This window comes from Salmo salar, chromosome 25 (assembly GCF_965601325.2).
Source record: "Salmo salar chromosome 25, fSalSal1, whole genome shotgun sequence".
In the NCBI taxonomy this organism is placed as follows: domain Eukaryota; kingdom Metazoa; phylum Chordata; class Actinopteri; order Salmoniformes; family Salmonidae; genus Salmo; species Salmo salar.
In genome coordinates, this window is record NC_138315.1 from 21,616,288 (window position 1) to 21,637,780 (window position 21,493).

Sequence of the window (21,493 nt, forward strand, 5' to 3'; positions counted from 1 at the left end):
TTTTGGAAACCTTGGACATCCGATGGAGGATGGAGAACCAAGTGCCTCTGTTTTCCCTTCCTCTGGGTCCATCTATCCATGCATCTCGGCTTCCGCTAGGATTAACCAAGTGGATGCCATCTGGTGCAAAAAGCTAATCACGTCAAGGGTGCCCCTGAGTGTGTATGAGGACAGTGCACTGCTGTAGGCCTATACTCCCCATGTGGATACATCACCCAGTCAGTCATCCAAACCGTGATATATTAGGATTATAGGGATGTCGTGCTGCAACTGATAATAGGTTGGATATGAATAGCCTATTGCCCATCTTATCTCTGCATGAAATTAAAGAAAATACAGATGATGTACTCATTCCACTTCAGTGACTGAGTAATGGCTCAGTCCAGGTTGTCAAATTCAGTCTGACAACCTATGATACAGTACATTAATAGTAGTCATGTTGGTTTGTATGACTACACAGATACTGCTTTGTACCCAGTGTTACTTTGCAAACCTACCATTATATTTAGAGTTTTGAGAGCAGTTAAAAGGAATATGCACATACATCGTCACGACAACCAATCATGACAATGTCACATGGATTACGATGGCACCATCTGGTGGCAAACTAAGAGGAAAATGGTATTTCTACAAACTTCCAAAGCTGTTCTTGTAAGATATAGCGGAACTAGATAAACAGTTTTTTTTTTTTTTTTACATTTGGATCGATGGGGTAATAGACAAGAAAAACTAAAAGCACAAGACCACAATAAAATAAAATATTTATTGAGTTAATATTCTAACCACACACACCGTCGAGTACAAACCAACAACCCCTGATTCTGGCAGATGTACATTGACACTGGTTTCTGTATTTGAGGAGTAAAGTGTTACGCTATGGATTATACACACAAAGACAACAAGCAGGCCCACAACAACCCCTTCCACAACCATCCATAAGGAGTAAGTGATGCTAACACCTTTGTGTGAATCAAAGACAACGTCAACATAGTCAAAAATCAAGCAGGCTTTCGTTTACCACAGTAGTTGTCATGGAATATATTATGTTATGTTAATATATTATATTATTATGACACTGAGATCAATTACTTGACATAAAACATATGGCAACGCGGGTAAGACAACCCTCAGACAAACTCAGGCAGGACAATCCACTATTACTGACAACACTTAAAAACACACACCTCATCATTAAAAAAAAAACAGTGCAATTATCCTAAAATACATTACTGACTGTGTCCAGTCTGATTTCTGGAACCATCTGTATGTGATATTGACAGTCATAAGATCATACTTGGCAGAATCCTAACTTGGATAATCACACTTTACTCGCAGATTTCTAAAATCATGATAAACATGAGTTATGCTCATGGATCTCAAGTTAAGATTCAGTACACTTAGACTGGATGAGTGTTATCCATACGATTTGGCTTTGCTATAGTGGTGAATGATCAATGGAGGGGCCTCAGCTCAGCCTACATCTGAAGCCTACATCCCCTCCTCCTGGACAAGGAACCTCCTTTAGCAGACAGACTCCTGGAGATGGGAACGATTGATTCATTACTGCGTCAAACAGTCCCTCCGTCAGTGGTTTAGTGTTGGCTTGGGACCCATAGTCCCGGGTGTCAACAGTGTGTGTAATTGAGAGATGAGGAGATCACAGTTTGGGTTGGTTGGACATCTTGATCTTCAGGTTCTCTGCCAGCTTATCCAAGAATTCAAAGGTGTTCAGGTAGTCTGAGCGTTTGGTACTAAGAGGAGGAGGAGAGGGGAAAAGTAAGAAAGTTTGAATCAGTCTAGTTTCATAATCAGGTTTACTGTGTGTGTGTGTGTGAGAGAGAGTGACTCACTCTGCCATGCCTTTGACACAGATAGCCAGATCCTTGGTCATAAAGCCAGCCTCGATGGTCTCAATGCAGACAACCTCCAGGGCCTCAGCAAACACACGCAGCTTTGCGTTGTCATCCAGCTTCGCCCGGTGCAGCAGCCCCCGCGACCACGCAAAAATGGATGCTGCGCACACACGACCACAACACATAAGGGATATCTTTTCCTAGGTCCTTCTATTGCCTTTATTTCTCTTGGCTGGTACATTCAGATCTAAAAACAGTGAAAAGGAAGAAGCTAGACTAGAGGTTTTTAGAGCAGGTATTATCAGTCATAGAAAAGAAAATAGAACATATTGTATCTCTATGTGTTATTTACCGATGGGGTTGGTGGAGGTCTCCTTGCCCTGCTGGTGCTGTCTGTAGTGTCGTGTTACTGTACCGTGGGCAGCCTCTGACTCTACTGTACGACCGTCAGGACAGATGAGCACACTGGTCATCATACCAAGGGACCCATAGCCTGGTGGACACACAAATACATTAAATACATCTGTCGCAAAGTGCTTAACAGCAAACGGGAGCTGAAAGCTTATACAGCCAGAAGGGGCGACTGTGGCAAAAAAAAACTAAAAACTAAATAAGCATTCTCCTCATTATCCTGGAACTCCTTTTGCTAAAAGTGTAACTATCAGAATACAGTGTATAGTCTGCCTTGAAAACCTACATTTAAGGTGAGAAATATAGAAATGTAGCCAATGACATTGTTTTCATTCAGAAAGCCTAGCTAAACAGTAACTCACCTCGTGATACTGTTTATCCCTCAGAGCTGGCTACTGTAGTACACATGTAGACCATCTCACCTTGTGCTACAGAGTCAGACTGAACGTCTCCGTCGTAGTTCTTGCAGGCCCAGATGAATCCTCCATCAGACTTCATAGCCTGAGCCACCATGTCATCAATCAGACGATGCTCATACCAGATCCCCTTCTGCTCAAACTTAGAGCGGTACTCCCTGCGACACACACGGGAACAGGTCTGAGGACAGGGTTTACACTCCTAAACCTCAAACTGTCCATTCTAAACTTGTGAGTCATACATTGAAAAGAGGCATGGTAGTTGGGGGGAGGGGGGGGGGGGCTTGCCTGCCATTGGCCATATATCATCAACCATACTTTGTTTATAATGATCATGTTTCATGTGTATGATCTACTTCCTGAAAAATATATTGCCACTAGGGACAATAATGATTTACTCGACTTGATTAAATGTTCTGAGGTTAGGAACTTACTTCTCGTAGATCTCCTGGAAGATGTCTTTGAAGCGTCCGTCATACTTCTTGAGGATGGTGTTCTTGGTGCTGAGGTACAGAGGCCAGCCTTTAACCAGGCCCATCTGGAAGGAGCTGTGGGCAAAGTCCCTAATGGAACTGTCAGTGTTGTACATCCCCAGAGCCACACCACCTGAACCTGGAGGACAAAGAGACAGACACATGCATCATTCTCATGAAGATACGGTACACACAGTCACACAAACACACAATGAAACATGCATGCGCACACACACAGCCTCATTAAGACAGCCTTTTCTCATTCAAACAGAACGATGGAGCCAACCTTAATCAAAGTTCAAGGTTTGTCTAGAGTATGTTCAGGAAAGGGAGGTCCATGGCTGATTTATCCTACAAGCAGAGTTAAATCAGATAACGCCGTTCTTATTTTTGTAATATTTACACTGCAAACATAATGTAAAGATAGCCTATGGTGCCAGCCTGTGTACATCATATTATATAAGGGAGACAATCTGTACTGTACATTATTGCCTACACAAGAACAAAGATATATTTTCATCGACAAGTAAACATGTTGTTTTACCTTCAAAGTCGTGGACGACAAAGTTCATTGGCTCCCCAGACTTGGGTGTGAATTTCATCTCCAATCTCCCAGGCCCTGGTACTACAAAGTCTGTGGCCTTGTACTGTGAAAGGAGGCAGGAGGAGAGGTCAATAGATGTAATACAGACAGGACTCCATCTAGTGGAGAAAAACAGTAATAATGGCAGACCCTGTTTGTGGCCACACTCTCCAAGGGCGTCTCAGGGGATATGCTAACAGTTCTTTATGAATAGATGACAGGTTACAATGCTGTTGTGTATTGGGCTAATATGAAACATTGTTCCGAATGGTTTCTACCAATCAGAAGTGTGGATGCAACAGAAAAAGCTCATCGAGAAATAGCAGTAAAACAAAACATGTATCCTGCTTATCATGCATCCAGGCCGTAACGTGACACGATTCTCAACAATCAGTAACCAACCCAGCGCTCACCTCATTTGAGCATATTAACCTTGGCATGGTGCCACGTACATGTTCTATTATCCTCTAGCTGCTGTACAGTATGAATGATGTAGCAGTTTGAGACTTGGATCCAGGGAGACAAGTGTCAACATCATGGTCCAAAGGGCAACAGATCCATTTAATCAGTGACTGACTGAGCCTTCAGCGACAACACCAGGCCCCTGTCTGCCCATCTGTCTTCCTGTGAGCAGGCCTGACAACCTCAGCTCTCGTCGGCATTTACATTTTACATTTGTCATTTAGCAGACGCTCTTATCCAGAGCGACTTACAAATTGGTGCATTCACCTTATGATATCCTGTGGAACAACCAAGGAACTAATAAACACATTGTGTCGTCTACCAAGGCCTAGCATCCATCTTTCCACCTTTGAGGTAATCAATTACCTTCACAAATGGTAGATTTAAGGAAGCGAGGGAGGAAGAAGGGCCTAGAGAGCGACCTTGAGAGACTCATTAGGGGTGCAGGGAGTAAAGAAGGGTTGATGAATGGTTAGTAAGGGTTCTAATGCTGAACGGTTGGTAAAAGGTTACCTGGTCTCCGTGGGCGTGCCTGCCGATGATGATGGGTTTGACCCAGCCGGGCACAAGGCGAGGGATGTTCTTACAGATGATGGCCTCCCTGAACACGGTGCCTCCCAGGATGTTACGGATGGTTCCGTTGGGCGAGCGCCACATCTGCTTCAACTTGAACTCGTCCACCCGGTTCTCGTCTGGCGTGATGGTGGCACACTTAATGCCCACGTTGTATCGTCGCGTCGCCTCCGCCGCCTCAACGGTAACCTTGTCGTCCGTGGCGTCGCGGTTCTCCATGCCTAGGTCGTAGCTGATGGAAGTGCAGGGAGAGTAGCAGAAGAGAGGAGCAGGGAAGGGGGTAGGGAGAAAGTAGAATTTAGTTACAGTCAGGTTTCATGGGAGGGCAAATGCAATGAAAAGTGTGTGGGCCTGTGAAACTAATCTCGGACATTATATTATTTGTTTTACAGTTGGCTATACTATGATACAATCATATTTAATTCGGATACCATTACTGGGTGTTTTTAAGCCTAACTCAGTTGACGGAGAGGAAGGAAACCGCACAGGGATTTCAACATGAGGCCAATGGTGAGTTTAAAACAGTTAAGAGTTTAATGGCTGTGATTGGAGAAAACTAAGAATGGATGAAAAACATAGTTACTCCACAATATTAACCTAATTGACAGAGTGAAAAGAAGGAAGCCTATACAGAATAAGGCACACAAGGCACTAAATTAATACTGAAAAAAAGTGGCAAAGCAATTCATTCACTTGTCCTGAATACAAAGTGTAAAGTTTAGGGCAAATCCAATACAACATATTACTGAGTACTACTCTCCACATTTTCAAGCACAGTGGTGGCTGTATCATGTTATGAGTATGCTTGTAATCGTTGAGGACTGGGGAGTTTTACCAGGAAAAAAAAAAAAAAAAAAAAAAACACAGAGTGCAGCTCAGCACAGACAAAATCCTTTGAGCAAAACCTGGTTCAGTCTGCTTTCCATCATACATTGGGAGATTAATTCACCTTTCAGCAGGACAATAATCTAAAATACAAGGCCAAATCTACACTGGAGTTGCTTACAAAGAAGACCGTGAATGTTCCTGAGTGGCCGAGTTACAGTTTTGACTTAAATCTACTTGAAAATCTATGCCAAGACCTGAAAATGGTTGTCTAGCAATGCTCAACAACCAATATGACAGAGCTTGAAGAATTAATAAAATGGACAAATGTTGCACAATCCAGGTGTGGAACGCTCTTAGAGAATTACCCAGAATGACTCACAGCTGTAATCGGTGCCTAAGGTGATTCTAACAAGTATTGTCTTAGGGGGTTGAATACTTACCTAAATCAAGATATTAGTTTTTTCCCCCCCCCTTCCATATCAACTTTGACATTAGTGATTTGTATAGATCATTGACAAAAAATTACAATTAAAATCATTTTTAATCCCACTTATTAACAACAAATTGTGGAAAAAGTCAAGGGGTGTGAATACTTTCTGAAGGCACTGTAGAAGATGCTAACAAAAAAAACTCAGTCTTTTCCGGCTGCTGCGTGACTGAACAAATGAATTACTCCTCTGAAAGACCCAACACATCCTCGCAAGGGATGGGGATGCTCTGCTCACAAAAACAAGGTAGTGTAGGAAGGGACACCAATTTCATCACCCCACACAAATAGAACTTTGTGTGCACTCGGACTTCCAAGAAGACAAGACTAAGCATAAATACCCATAATTTCCTTATAGGCCTTTCCTTGTGGAAACTGGGCCTTCAGAAACTACCTTTCATCCAGTTTTTCTGATTTTCTCATTCCACTCCCCTCCCCTCAGCCTAGTATTACAACAATGTGCTGCACCACAGAAATAATGTACGTTAGATAAGAAATATTAGGACATATCCACAGGTCAGCACACAGTAGAGGTGTAACTCAATGTCACTGTGAAATCAGCACCACACACAATCTCTGAGACAGTGTGAAACAGCACTATAGGCTTTGTGTAATTGTGTGTGATGGAGATAAGCTGCACTGCCTCCTGAGAGGGCTGTTTATGCAGTCTGAGAGATTGACCAAGATGACCCGGCCACTCATCACCCCACATTCCCCACCCCCACCACAATGAATGCATTCCTAGAACTGTTGAAACTAATGAGGGTGCCCTACAGACACACAGAAACCGAGACCGCAGGAATAACACAACCCACCAAGAAACCCCCCCACCTCAAGCTATCAGTTAGGCATTCTTGCTTGACCAACTTCACAGATGCCATAATTTGATACATTTTTTAAATTACTAAAAAAAAGACTTCCCTGGACATTTGTAGGTTAGGTCATGGGTTTGGAACACTTGGAGGTTTGTATCATGACTTGACTGTGCTCATGTGGCCCTGTTAGTTATATAATTACTACAGTGAGGGGGAAAAAAGTATTTGATCCCCTGCTGATTTTGTACATTTGCCCACTTACAAAGAAATTATCAGTCTATAATTTTAATGGTAGGTTTATTTGAACAGTGAGAAACAGAATAACAAAAAAAACCAGAAAAATGCATGTCAAAAATTTTAGAAATTGATTTGCATTTTAATGAGGGAAATAAGTATTTGACCCCTCTGCAAAACATGACTTAGTACTTGGTGGCAATCACAGAGGTCAGACATTTCTGGTAGTTGGCCACCAGGTTTGCACACATCTCAGGAGGGATTTTGTCCCACTCCTCTTTGCAGATCTTCTCCAAGTCATTAAGGTTTTGAGGCTGACGTTTGGCAACTCGAACCTTCAGCTCCCTCCACAGATTTTCTATGGGATTAAGGTCTGGAGACTGGCTAGGCCACTCCAGGACCTTAATGTGCTTCTTCTTGAGCCACTCCTTTGTTGCCTTGGCCGTGTGTTTTGGGTCATCATCGTCAGTATTATACCTTATCTTCTTGCATTAATACGGAAAATATTGTGAAAAACATAAGAACTCATAAGCTCTTAAAAACTGACCTTATGGATTTATTCTGGGCCTTTAACTTAACATTCCAAAACTCAGTTTTGAAGTTGAGTTAAGACAGAGGGTAAGGTCATGTGAATTGTGATATTAACTGCACTGCAGTTAAACTCCTGTGTGTGTGCCAGTGTTAATTTTGTCAACAAAAACAATGAAAATATTCGTCAAACACCTATTTTCAGTGGCAATTAACTAGATGATAACTGACTAAATTGATCCAGAAAAAAACAAAATGAAAATTATTTTTAATTTCAGTTGATGAAAATGAGACTAGACTAAATTATCTCTGTGACTAAAATCTGACTAGTAAATGGAATGGACAAGAGGTTTTGGAGAGATTGAACAGCTCTCCAATCTGGCGGAAACACATCATTGATGCAAATAAAGCACACGCCATGGTTACTCTCCCCGTGCACGGCACAAGCTCCCCGTAGAAAAGGGGGCAACTTTTGGAGCCAGTTTACTTATTGTGTTGATTCAAACAAGACCGAATGCAACATTTCCATGGGAGAAGACCAGTGGTGTAAAGTACTTAAGTAAAAATACTTAAGTACTTTACACTACATACATACATACATTACATTACATTACATTACATTACATTACATTACATACAAAAAAGAGAAAATATCCCTTTTTCAGGACCCGGTCTTTCAAAGATAATTTGTAAAAATCCAAATAACTTCATAGATGTACATTATAACACTGTTTCCCATGCTTGTTCAATAAACCATAACAATTAATGAACATGTACCTGTGGAACGGTCGTTAAGACACTAACAGCTTACAGGCGGTAGGCAATTAAGGTCACAGCTATAAAAACCTAGGACACTAACGAGCCCTTTCTACTGAATGTCAATGTTCTGCCATGACCCGCGAAGAGCCCGGATCTCAATCCCATTGGGCACGTTTGGGACCTGTTGCATCAGAGGGTGAGGGACGGCTAGGGCCATTCCCCCCAGAAATGTCCGAGAACATGCAGGTGCCTTGGTGGAAGAGTGGGGTGACATCGCACAGCAAGAACTGGCAAATTCTGATGCAGTCCGTGAGGAGGAGATGAACTGCAGTACTTAATGCAGCTGGTGGCCACACCAGATACTGACTGTTACTTTTGACTTTGAACCCCCCTTGTTCAGAGACACATTATTCCATTTCTGTTAGTCACATGTCTGTGGAACTTGTTCAGTTTATGTCTCAGTTGTTGAATCTTATGTTCACACAAATATTTACACATGTTAAGTTTGCTGAAAATAAACGCAGTTGACATTGAGAGGACGTTTCTTTTTTTGATGAGTTTATATTACTCTACTACATTCCTAAAGAGAATTATGTACTTTTTACTCCATACATTTTCCCTGACACCCAAAAGTACTAATATACTAATTAGTACTAATACTACTAGTACTAATATTTTGAATACTTAGCAGGACAGGAACATTTTTCAATTCACACACTTATCATCAAGAGAATATACCTGCTCATCCCTACTGCCTCTGATCTGGCACTCATTAAAAACAAATGCTTTGTATGTAAATTATGTCTGAGTGTTGGAGTATAAATTAAAATAAGAAAATTATGCTGTCTGGTTTGCTTAATAAGGAATGTGAAATGATTTATAATTTAACTTGATACTTATGTACATTTAAAACCAAATACTTTTAGACTTTTACTCAAGTGCTATTTTACTGTGAGAATTTCCCCATCTACTGGAGTAATTTTCTATTAAGGTATCTTTCCTTTTACTCAAGTATGATAATTGGGTACTTTTTGCACCACTGGCGTAGACAGCATTGGCACCAACAAGTTGACTGGGAAAAATACTACTAACCTCAAGAGAAATCTGAAAGCGCACCATCCCAATATACAGTATATGTTCAGGTAATAAAAGATTTATAATGCTAGCTAGTTAGTTTGCTACAACCTAACAGACCACTACTTGACAGAACTTTGATTGCAATTTAGCTACAGTATGTCAAGGGGCGAGGCTCCAGACTGCAAACATTTAGTCACATTTTGAGACCTTTTGACTTGGTTGCATCAGTGCCAGTTGATCATCATTATGGTCACATTAATCCAACGTTTCAAAACGTCCTATTTTTCGGCAGCTAAAACCATGATTTGGTCAAACAGTAAAGTGCATTATCCTCACAATTCCTTTAATGAAAGAGTCTACCCAGCTCCTGGGCCTGTTTCACTGGGGCCTGCTTCAGTGATGAGCGAGCCACTCTCTCCCCGGATGTGCGCTCCGGGAGAGGGAAAAAAAGGCTTCTGATTGTACATTTCAAAAATGCAATTGCGGGAAATACAAAGCTTTGGATGCAACTACTGTTGTTCTCAACTTTCTATGTTTTTATTTATTTGTCATCTCTTAATATTGAGCTCAATAGCAACTATTTTACAACCAAGACATTTGATATGGCTTTAAGATAGGAAGCACAGATCGGCCATTGCGAGTGAATCATGCATTCCTGCTTGGACATGTTAGATGAAACAACTTAGTTATTGAACAGCCTCCCACCTCAGTAGTTATTACACCGTCTAAAACACTGTGAATGATGTGATAACACCTTTTTTATATGGTGTGACGCCGCGGGGAAAAATTGGTGCAACCAAATCATGGGCTGGTGCTGCCAACTGAAAAAGTAATTGGCACCAGTGCCACCAGGAGAAAATGATAGTCTGGAGCCCTGTCAAGGTGGGATTTTCAATCTGCTGCTGAGTAATGTGTTCTTCTGCTAATTTGGCTGTTGGGAAGAGAATCATGCGATAGAATGTAATGCAGAAAAATATGTTTGTGCACATGGATGTCTGTGATTTATGTTTACTGTAAGTTAATGAGGCAGTAAATATGTGATGTGACTACAATTAAAGGGCTTTTAGTTGAGTAAATGGCCCACTGTTTGTCATTTTGACAATAACTAGACTGAATCAATATTCAAATGACAAAATGCGACTAAGACTTAATGAAAGAAGACTAGACTAAATAAAAAGGAATTGTGCCAGAATTAACACTGGTGTGTGTGTGTGTGTCATCAGTCCACAGTCTGAAGGGCTAGTGCAAAAAGGAGGAGTGGGAAATCAATGGACGGTACTAGAGAATAAGACTACAACTGTTCAGATATACAAACCAGAGTTGTACATCTTGAAAATGATATTTTCTTGATCGTCCTAGGTCAGTCAGTAGAGTAGCAACTACAGTAGACTGCTGATGTCATGTGATCAGATTGTCTGCAGGTTTGGATAATACATTGCTCTTTATGCTACACCTAGGGACAGTCTTGTCCTCAGAATTTGAATATGCATTTGTCTATTCAAGTGATGAATTATTATACCAACTCCCTTTGATCTGGGGAGCACAACAGAAGCACACTTCTCTCTTATCTAATACTTGAAACAGTCCACACATGCTGAACAGACATCCAACACAGGGTAGCATACGAGTACAATAAAGAACAGGTTTAAGTGATAATGCCCGAGAAGCCGGTGTTTGGAGGGTATATTGGCACAGGTGATGTTAGGCAAACCGTACCAATATATCCTCCAAACACCGGCTTTGAGTGCCTTATCACTTTTATACAACGGGTTACCAACATATTCAAATAATGATTGACATATTTTAATTTAAAAAAGTACTTTTTAATGAATTTATTCATACTATTTCATCCTTCCACAAGATATAGTCCAGAAACAAATATAGGGTTGCTACCCAAGCCAATCAGTTCGGTTGCTACGCGACTCGTTCAGTCTTTTTGTTCTGTATCTACGGACGTGTACCAGTCGTTCATTCTAAATGTTCCATTGCCATACTGGCTGGCAACATTCTTATCCCTTGCTTGCTAGCTAGCCAACTACGGCTAACTTACAGTCGCGTCAAAAAGTGCAGCCAGAATAACAGTAAAGTAGACACATTTGCATTCCTTTAAGCTGTTTTCTAATGACATTTATTTGGATACATCCATAACAATGAGCTAATGAGGTGTGATTTCGTCAGGCAATCAACATTTGTTCACTCGTCAGGACACTGTTGTTCAGAGGAGTTAGTCAACAAGACAGCTAACACAATCACTTCCAACTGAAGCTGGAAAGACTGCAAACTAGCTCCACTTTGTTTCCTTTGACATTCCTTTGTATATCCATAAAAATGATGCCAGCTGATTCATGATTTCGACTGGCTGAGAAACGCTGCCTGCTTGTCTGTCTCCTCCCGACACGTTCATTACCATGGGACAGCTGGAGATTGAATTTAAATATTGAAACAATGTTGCAAATGTCGGAGAGACAGAGAGCGAGATTTATTCATTTATTCACTGTTGAAAACTAAATGTTAGTCTAAAAGAAATGTGAGATAATGTCTAGATGCTTTTTATAGTGAAGATCAATTTTATAAATTGCTTGGCTGGGCTGATGAGACAGTGGATTGCGCAGTCAGTAAATAGGCATGTTAACGTCATAGACACGGCTGTGGAATAGACACGGCTGGAATGCATTTTTAACCAATCAGCATTCCGGATTAGACCCACCCGTTGTATAATGCGCAATAATATGGAGTGACAACTAACACACAGGTGTGTCCTTGGTGATATTGTGCAAGTGTCAAGGGTTAGCGTAGTGCAGTGCACAGCTACGATCAGCATTTCCACATCACTTTTGTGTATTCCTGGAAATTACAGGGAAATGTGTTTTCCTGACTACGTGACCTGACCAGGAAAAAGAGAGTATTGACAATCAGGTAAAACCTGAATCACAGAGGAGCTGAAGCAGGTGTTGACAAGCTCGTCTGGTGTGACAAGTCTTCTAACCCCACCCCTCCCCGAACTGGGAGGGGCTACCTGTATTTATCCAAAAAGAAGCGCTCATTTTCATTGCAAAACGTTTCCCGTTACAAAACGCTTTTCTACGGTGTTCACTAATGAATACAGTCAGCAGGTATAACTCACATGTGCAGGTCCATCTCCAGGTAGGGGAAGATGAGCTTCTCTTTAATGAGCTCCCAGATGACTCTGGTCATCTCATCCCCCTGCATCTCCACCACGGACCCTGCCTTGATCTTCTGAGACATCCTGGAACTTGGGGGAGAGATAGACAAGGGAAGAGAGAGTCAGAGTCAATGGTAACAAGAAAGGGGCAACTGGCAAGCTTGAGACTATACTGCCAAGCCTTTTGAGCGTTGGAAGTTATTTCAGGAGTGATACTGTTATGGCCATTTTAGCCAGCAATATGTACATTTTAGTAATTTAGCAGACACTAATCCAGAGCGACATACAGGAGAAATTACAGTTAAGCCCCTTGCTCAAGGGCACATCTACTGATTTTTCACCTAGTCTGATTGGGGATTCAAACCAGAAACCTTTTGTTTACTGCCCAAAAGCCACTAGGCTACCTGCCGCTTACCAGTGGCGTGTATTCATGGATGCCAAGGGAAGCCAGCCCCCCCACTCCCCAAATATATACAAAATAAATAAATATCTTTAGTTTCTCTGTGTTTCATCATTTTCCTTCAATTTGCAAGAGGATGAACGTAACTCACAGGAGAAAGCATCCGAGCGAGCGAAACAGCGTCCCTCCGTCTCTCTACGTGTAGGCCATCTATCTGGTCCAAACAAGTATAACATTGTTGCCGCCCGTAGCATTGAAGGCAAGGGAAGCCAGCAAGCATTTGGCCTCCCTTTATAAAAAAAAAGTAGACCAAATTTGCCAATCAGCATTGAGTGAGCTCAACTGTGAATTGTCTGGCGCGCCAACAAAAAAAAAAGTTAACGAAGCCGGCTTGGATTTTGGCTTCACTCCTATCAAATCCCATTGGTTATGTTGTTGTCCTCCGGTGGCTAGCTAGTTAAAATTAGCCCTTTTCTAAATTAGCCATGGATGGAGCCAGGGATTTGGATTTTACTTAAATCTCTGTACTGGCCAATGATTATAAGGACCATTCTAATCCAACCATTAATTCATACATGGTTGTGCCCCTGGTATGAGCGGTTGGAAGTTCAATTTGTAGCTATATGTAGAAGGCTAATGTTAACTAAGATTACTATCCGGTTTTGTGATAAAACAAAAAGTTGTGGTTGAATTTATTCTGCCATTGTGTCTTCTTATTGTCTCGGCCTTTAGGCCTGTATATCACGGTCGCAAGGCATATGAATTAACAGGTTATAAAACAAACGCAATTATCACAACACATAGGTTGTAATATGGCTTGGCTTTCCCAGTGATTTTACCCATGCACCGATACTGCCGCTAACATGAACCTAGTCTGATTAATCAGGCTGTAACACATAATTAATTGGTATATTTGCATTAGTTTCAGGCCAATTAATTGTGAATTACAGCCTGAATAATCAAACTAATATGAATCCAGTGAACTCTGGGTGACTAGATTCACAAGTCTAAAAAATACCTCGACCAAAATGTATTTATAAAACTATTTCCTATTTCTCTGAATATGAACATGGGATACATGACAGGCAGGATCTGTTCAGTTACTTCGACCAACAACAACCCTGGAGATAAAATGTAACTAATCAACAATGCAGTACTGATGCTAGTTTGGAGTAGATAAACAATGTAGGCTCTTCTGAAAACTTTGTATCAATGTTTCAACATTCGACTCAGAAAGAGCAACCCCAGAATGTTACACGATAACACACATGGACATCGTATGACGAGGAGGAGTTAGTAGTATAGGAATACACCGGCGAAGACTAGACGAAGTTGTAAACTTTAGATCTCACGTTAGTCTGTCTGAATTACCTAATGTTAATCCTGATTTTCTACTTCCTGATTGTATGTGAGCCGGGTGTGAAAATAGACGTCATTATCATCATCCTTTACAACAAAGCTCAACACTTGTGATTGATTTTCAACAGGCCTACATCTCTGGCTACATTAAAACGACCTGAAAGCAACATTACAATGCATTGTGCAGTGTATATTCCCGTTTCATGTAGCCGTTTATACGACCCCAATAGCTTTTGTTTAGTCCGACAATGGTTGCTGTTGCAGAACACAATGGGGATTTGCGATGAACACACATACGCTTTTAGGCATAATAAGCGACTCTCCTGAAACGCATAAGAAGATGTTATGAATGCCTACCTTCGTTTTCTACCTGAACCACAATCTGAACAAGTAATACTCGATGAAGCAGTAGAACGTCTTCTTCTACACCGACTTCCAGAAGTATCAGAGGCGTCAACCTTGTCGGCAACCGTGCACTCGCCCGCTCGAAAGACACTCCCTTTACCAATCAACGGAGATGTATAATCTAAAACAGCCAATAAAGTAACCCCCACAGCTGTGGGAGAGTTTCTATGGGCGGGTATCGGGTAGGTGTTTGTTCAAGAGGGTCGGTTTGTGCTATGCTAATCATTGCAACATAATAACCTGTTCATAGCCAAGTTGTTTAGAAATTCGGTAGATTTATAGATCAGATCATCTGCGGTAGAATTGACGAAAGAAATGCGTCATGTGACATTCATGCGCTTTCAAATAAACCTATTTCAAAAGATGTAGTTGCTAGGCTATCACCAAAGGCCTAAACGAGAAGGATAACTGGGCCAGAAATCGGTCTTCTCCAGCAGGTGGCGTTTTTCGTTCACCGAGTCATTCGTTTTTGTATGGCGGTCAATGAGTGTCGAATTCGGTTAAAAAATGAAGGGTTTATTGCTACGTGGCTTATTTGATCAAATAAAAGTTTCGTAATGATTAGTTTGTTACGAGTGTACTGATAAGTAGGACACGTGAAATCCTGGTAACTTTGAAAAAAATACAATTGTGCCTGGTCATCACACCACAGCCAAAGTCATAAACCCCACCCATTTCTACAATTTATCTTTTTAAAAAGTGATTTTAAACCTAACCTTATGCCTAACCTTAATTTAAGACCAAAAAGCACATTAATGTTTTTATGATAGGAGTCATTCTTGCGCTGCAGTAATATTGTTTTTAAATAAAGAATAAATGCGTTTTCTGAAAACCCCACAACATTAAGTACATATTAAACCTTCAAGAAAACATATTTTCCCACCTCAGGCATTAAAGCTCTTTTATTGTAAATGTTTATTGGATATGGAAACCATTTCTCTTCAACCCCGTCCCAGACAATATGGAAGTTGTCTGAATATGATTCTGAAAGGTACTTGTAAAAATCAACATGTACCTAATGCTCATGTGTCCCCTAAACCAATTCAATTATAAATATAAAATGTATGTAAAATCTCAGAATGTTGCTATATTAAACCCTGAAATAGACACATTATGTGTCAGGGTATCATCATTTAAATAAAATAATGTTTTCAATTCAGAATTTTAACTTATCTAATCTTTTTGGGATTGTCCTTAACATTTCAGACTGAACTCAGAAAACTTTAAATTCCTATTTATTCATCTTTACCATTTTATTTAACAAATATTGTCATGTGACAGGGTTGAGACTAGGGTGACAGGGTTGAATACTGTAACGGTGTTGAAGAGACACATCGGTTTCCATATAAACTAGTTTAGTTTACTATCAAAATCCCTCCCAAGATGTACCCCAAAACATTGCATTTCATTGTATGCAACCATGTAATAAGGACATTAGATATATTTAAAATAATCTGGGTTTTATTAACCAAACTGCAGTAAATATTGAAACAAATAAAAACCATCAACATTAAGGTAATTAATAACATTCAACAGGTTTCATCAGAAAAGTTGTCATCAAACTGTAGGAACATTTTCCAAGGGCATTTAGAATGCTAGAACAGCTGTAACTACAGCACTAGTGTCAGCATGACTATCCTTCTTCTCAGGAGCACCATATTCATTAATTCATGGTTTTCTTCCTGAGAGTCTGGCCCACAGATCTCTCTCAAGCTCTACGTGGCGGGATGTCACACGCTGTGGGGGTGGAATCATCAAGGACTTCATCAAACTGATACCTGTGGACGTTGTCTCGAGAATGGCAGAAAAATCTGTTTGGTCCTACACGATGCATACATTTGATTTGTACACTCATTTCATCCGTGCCGAGGATGATGCCTGGATAAAGGTCATCATCATATTCCACTCCACACCGCTGCCCAATAACACCTGGATTACCCCACTGAATTTCGTCCACAGGTTGTGGATTTCCCTCATTGGTTGGCTGTTCTGGAGCAGCCTGAAACTGAAGTGCTGTGAGTTAAAGCACGTACAGTTTAGGTCCTTCTTTGTTGAACAAAGGCAGCTGACATCATGAGACATCAGCTCACCAGGAGCAAGGGTGATGACCTGATGTATTCTCATGGTGGAGGACACCGCTTTTATCGGGCTTGGCATCATCTCCATCATACGTTCAACATCGGCACTCTTCAGAAAGAACAGCTTCACTGATGTGCTTGTCTCACAGAGAGCTTTGTAAAGCTCCTGTGCATCACTGATATCACGGCCCTTAGCCACCAACCTGTCCGCCGTTCTCTTCAACATTCCTCCCACACCATCAGGAGCCCCTTTTCCATGGCTTGACTCAAAAAAGTTACATGTTACAGCTTTGAATCCACGTTTGTGTAATTCTGTTGTGAAAAGCAGGAAGTTGCCTCTGCTTATACTGTGTGCAAGGCCCATCCCTAAAAAAGTGCAATACAGACACTTGTGGATGTGTGGCCTGAAGGTAGTCTAACACTGGATCGAGGTGTTTACATATAGCAGGAGGGCCTTTGTGCCTTAGAATATATACATGTAACCACTATAAACCTCGAGTAGTTTAGGATCTAGAGCAACCAACCCTGTTACAATGAAACGCGACGGGGTTGAGTTTTTTTGGCTCAAAATGGCCTCTGCTCCTCATGTGGTGAAGGACAGGAGACCACATAGTGTGCATGAAATTAATAGATTGTATATTTTTATCGGTTAAAGTATAATTTGATAAGTACTAGTTTTCCATCTTTATTTAATGTAACGGGGTTGAGTTGGTCAGATCGACGATCCCCACCTGACTTTAGAAAAACAACAAAATACAGATATAAAAGATTGTGATTACTTGCCTGTTTCTGTACCATGCAGTTAAATTGTTGAATGAGGGTGGACTGACCATTTTTTGGTCAGTTTGGTTGGCGTGACAGGGTTGTAGACAGAGGGCCAGAGCTAAATTGTGTGATTTTTAATCAATAGTTATGCATTTATTTGATAAAAATGCTTTCTCAACAAAAGAACACAAATATATGTTTGCATTAATGGCAAAATGTATGAATTATGTGCACATTTTAATATTAATTTCCCAAGTAAAAATTAAGTGAAATGCCTGGGGGACATGACACAATTCTTAGTGTCATTTAAAAAATATGTTTTTTTTAATAATAAAGTTTAAATGAATGTATATTTATTTCAATTCATTATACTGGACATTTCAATTTATATACAAAATCTTTTAACATTTCATTTTGGTGAACCAATACTTGAAATATAATATAAAAAGTCAGAGGGACTGAAATATTACCCGAGCCCAAGAATGACCCATATAGCCAATTTTGACTTTGGCTGTGGTAACTAGTGGAAACCATTGTTCCTGTTGCCCTCTCATTGGCTAGAATGGTCCCACCTGATCTTGCCGCTCCCCCGACTGCCTTCGATTTTTTTAAGACGTTTGTTTTCATCGTTAGAGCGGCTTCTGAAGTATCTCGTTAATATAATAGATTCTCTGCTATCAATACTTTATCGCCGTGCGTGTCGTCGTCTGCAGACATTGCGTAACAGGTTAATCCGAAGAGAAGGTGGCCCATAGTGGCATCAGTCACGCATAACTGTGAATATGTAGTCTACAAAGGAAATTCATTCAGTAAATGAAGTAGCCAAATATGTTAGGAGCTGCCTTCTTCACGTTTAGAAAATCCAATTATTCCGGCGTTGTCGTTGCTATTGCGTGGGGGGAGGGTTCGTTTCAGAGTACAACGTTGTGCATTATGGGTGGGGTGCCGTTGGTGATTTGGCTAGATAGGATGTGATTAACTGAGGGAACAAGTTGCTAGACCATCAAAAGGGGATCATCGCGCTCTCCCAGAAGTTTAGTTGGTGCGTAAAACCCGTACATTCAGATAGTTTAAGCAAAAAGATGTGATGGGTCCCCAGACAAATGTATAAACTTAATTTTGTTATTTGATTGTTCTTTACACTGGATCGGGGATAGTTTTATAGACAAAATGAATAATTGGAAGGGTTTAATAAACCCCCTTTGATATAAACGATAACATGTCTTGCGGTCCCACAGTCTACAACATGCACTATTATAATGATGTGCGTGTGGATTGGGTTATATAGGTCTGACGACCAATTACACTAACTATTTCACTTGTTTCCTGCTACTTCCAGGAAAGCATGTGTCTATCGTGATTGAATATGGAAGTATGTGCTACCACACTTGTTCTAGGTCGATTAGTAGCCTGATTCAGTGTCAGAGATTATGGCTGTCATTCATTACCACTAAAACGGAGATGATAGGCTATGCACATGCGGTAAGAAGACTCTTTAGGAAATACCAAACAATTCTCCCAATGTAGGAATAACTGGTGTTATTAGGCTCAACCAGATCAATTAAAACGACACACGCATTGTTTTGTGGGTAAATTGCATTTTAAGCCTAGCCGACATGGACTTTTACAAGACAAAATTTGGGCTGCAGAAGTGCAAGAATTTGCAAATGAGCGATGGTTGTTAAATAATAATTATTTAGGCTTAAATGTGATTGGTGCTTCCATTTATTTGAAGAAAAAAATGTATATGTAGAAAAGGTTAAACATTTTTAGACTTCAGTTAACTGTTCCTTTAATTTCACTTTTAAGGGAACTGTCTCTTTAACTGCAGGCACCTCTGCCTCATAGAGATGTATAGAGATCACATCATCAGTCCTTTATACATCTCTATGCTCTGAGCACACCTGCAACCAATTTCCCTTGTTAAACAGAAGAGTTATTTTAGTTCAGTGCCAAACAATCCATGCCTCTTAAAGAAACTCCAGCATTTATCCCTTTTATTTCTGTGTGTCCAATACCCAACTTATAGGAATAAAATGGATGATTGAAAGGATAAAATAAATGGGAGCTACAACTCTCTAAACTCAAGTCTCTCCCCTATCCTTGACCTCTAGCTATCATGATTGAATATGGAAATATGTGCTACCACAGTTGTTCTGGGCTGATTAGTATCCTAATTCAGTGTCAGCGATGATGGCTGTCATTCATTATCATTACCACTGTAAAATGGACATGATCGGTTACGCAAATGTAGCAAGAAGAATCTTTAGGAAATATCAAACATGTATCAAACAACTTGTAGGAATAACCCTGGTTTTATTGATCTGGCTTAGCCTTGTGCGTTTTAAGCCTAGCCTACATTGACTTTTACACGGCAAAGATTGGGCTGCACAAGTGCAAGAATACGCAAATGAGAGATGGTGGTTAAATAATTATTTTGGCTTAAAGGAGCAATCTGTGATTGGTGTGTCCATTTTTGGAATTTAAAATGTATAATATACACTGAGAGTACAAAACATAACAGGAACACCTGCTCTTTCCATGACATAGACTGACCAGGTGAATCCAGGTGAAAGCTATGATCCCTTATTGATGTCACCTGTTAAATCCACTTCAATCTGTGTAGATGAAGGTGAGGAGACAGGTTAAAGAAGGATTTTTAAGCCCTGAGACATATGTGCCATTCAGAGGGTGAATGGGCAAGATAAAATATTGAAGTGCCTTTGAACAGGGTAAGTGCCAGGTGCACCGGTTTGAGTGTGTCAAGAACTGCAACGCTGCTGGGTATTTCACGCTCAACTGTTTCCTGTATGTATCAGGAATGGTCCACTAACCAAAGGAAATCCTGACAACTTGACATAACTGTGGGAAGCATTGGAGTCAACATGGACCGGCATCCCTGTGTCACGCTTTCGACACCTTTTAGTGTCCATACCCCAACGAATTGAGGCTGTTCTGAGAGCAAAAGGTGGTGTAGCTTAATATTAGGAAGGTGTTCCTAATGTTTTGTACACTTAATGTATATGCATTGATTTTTGAAGAATATAACTTCTAAATGCCACATGAACTTAGTTAAACTCGCCTGCCCCATCACAACCCAAAATGTGTTTTACTACATTGCTTATAAACAATGTAATTGTAAACATACAGTATAGCCTCAAATGGTTAAAACTATATTTTTATATCATAGATTGTTGGTCCTTGTATCCATATTCTGTCTATGAATTTGAGTGGTTATATTTCTCCAGCTCCATCCCTCAGCTTGAGGCAGATAGCCGCTTTGTTATTGTTTGAACTACAGGATGCCCCTTTTACCAACACATTTAATTTCATAGGGACAATGTCTAATGACATAGGCTCCTTCAGCTCTATTCTTCAATGCATAGGCTAATTAAAATTAAAGTAATTGACAGTAGCCTGTTAGGTTGATATTTTGAGAGCTCATAGAGGTTGTATTGAGCCAATAATCAATTGGAAAAATAACTTAAACTATACTGTAGGCTATAAGGCACAGAGGCCTACTTCAATACAGGCTGGGTGAAAATCTTATTACAGTAGGTTGGCACCAATGATGTGTACAAAGCCTGGATTGCTGATGCTATGTAATAGCCAATGAGAGGTTTTGAAGCCACCGGCCACCATATTGGTACTCCCGAGAAGGAGCAGTCCTCCATACCAGAGTTTGCCAATCCTCTCCTCTAATGTAGACATTAATAAATGCATTTCTATAGCCCCCCCCCCCCAAAGATTACAATGGAGGAGTACCAAAACGGCTTTGCGGTGGTGTCAAAACAGCGCCACCTGTTAGTCATCTATGGTTAACA

General features: G+C 40.6%; 1 protein-coding gene across 1 annotated transcript; it reads right to left on the reverse strand.

Moving 5' to 3' along the window:
• Positions 1-1,260: 1,260 nt before the first annotated feature.
• Positions 1,261-14,928, reverse strand: LOC106586335 (isocitrate dehydrogenase [NADP] cytoplasmic). Its single transcript, XM_014173513.3, has 9 exons — positions 14,779-14,928; positions 12,624-12,752; positions 4,712-5,003; positions 3,698-3,800; positions 3,115-3,292; positions 2,687-2,838; positions 2,206-2,346; positions 1,851-2,013; positions 1,261-1,751 (listed from the first exon to the last, which is right to left on the reverse strand). Exons 2-9 carry the CDS (start codon positions 12,743-12,745, stop codon positions 1,658-1,660), a joined length of 1,245 nt encoding a protein of 414 aa, XP_014028988.1. The 5' UTR covers positions 12,746-12,752; positions 14,779-14,928; the 3' UTR covers positions 1,261-1,657.
• Positions 14,929-21,493: the final 6,565 nt, after the last annotated feature.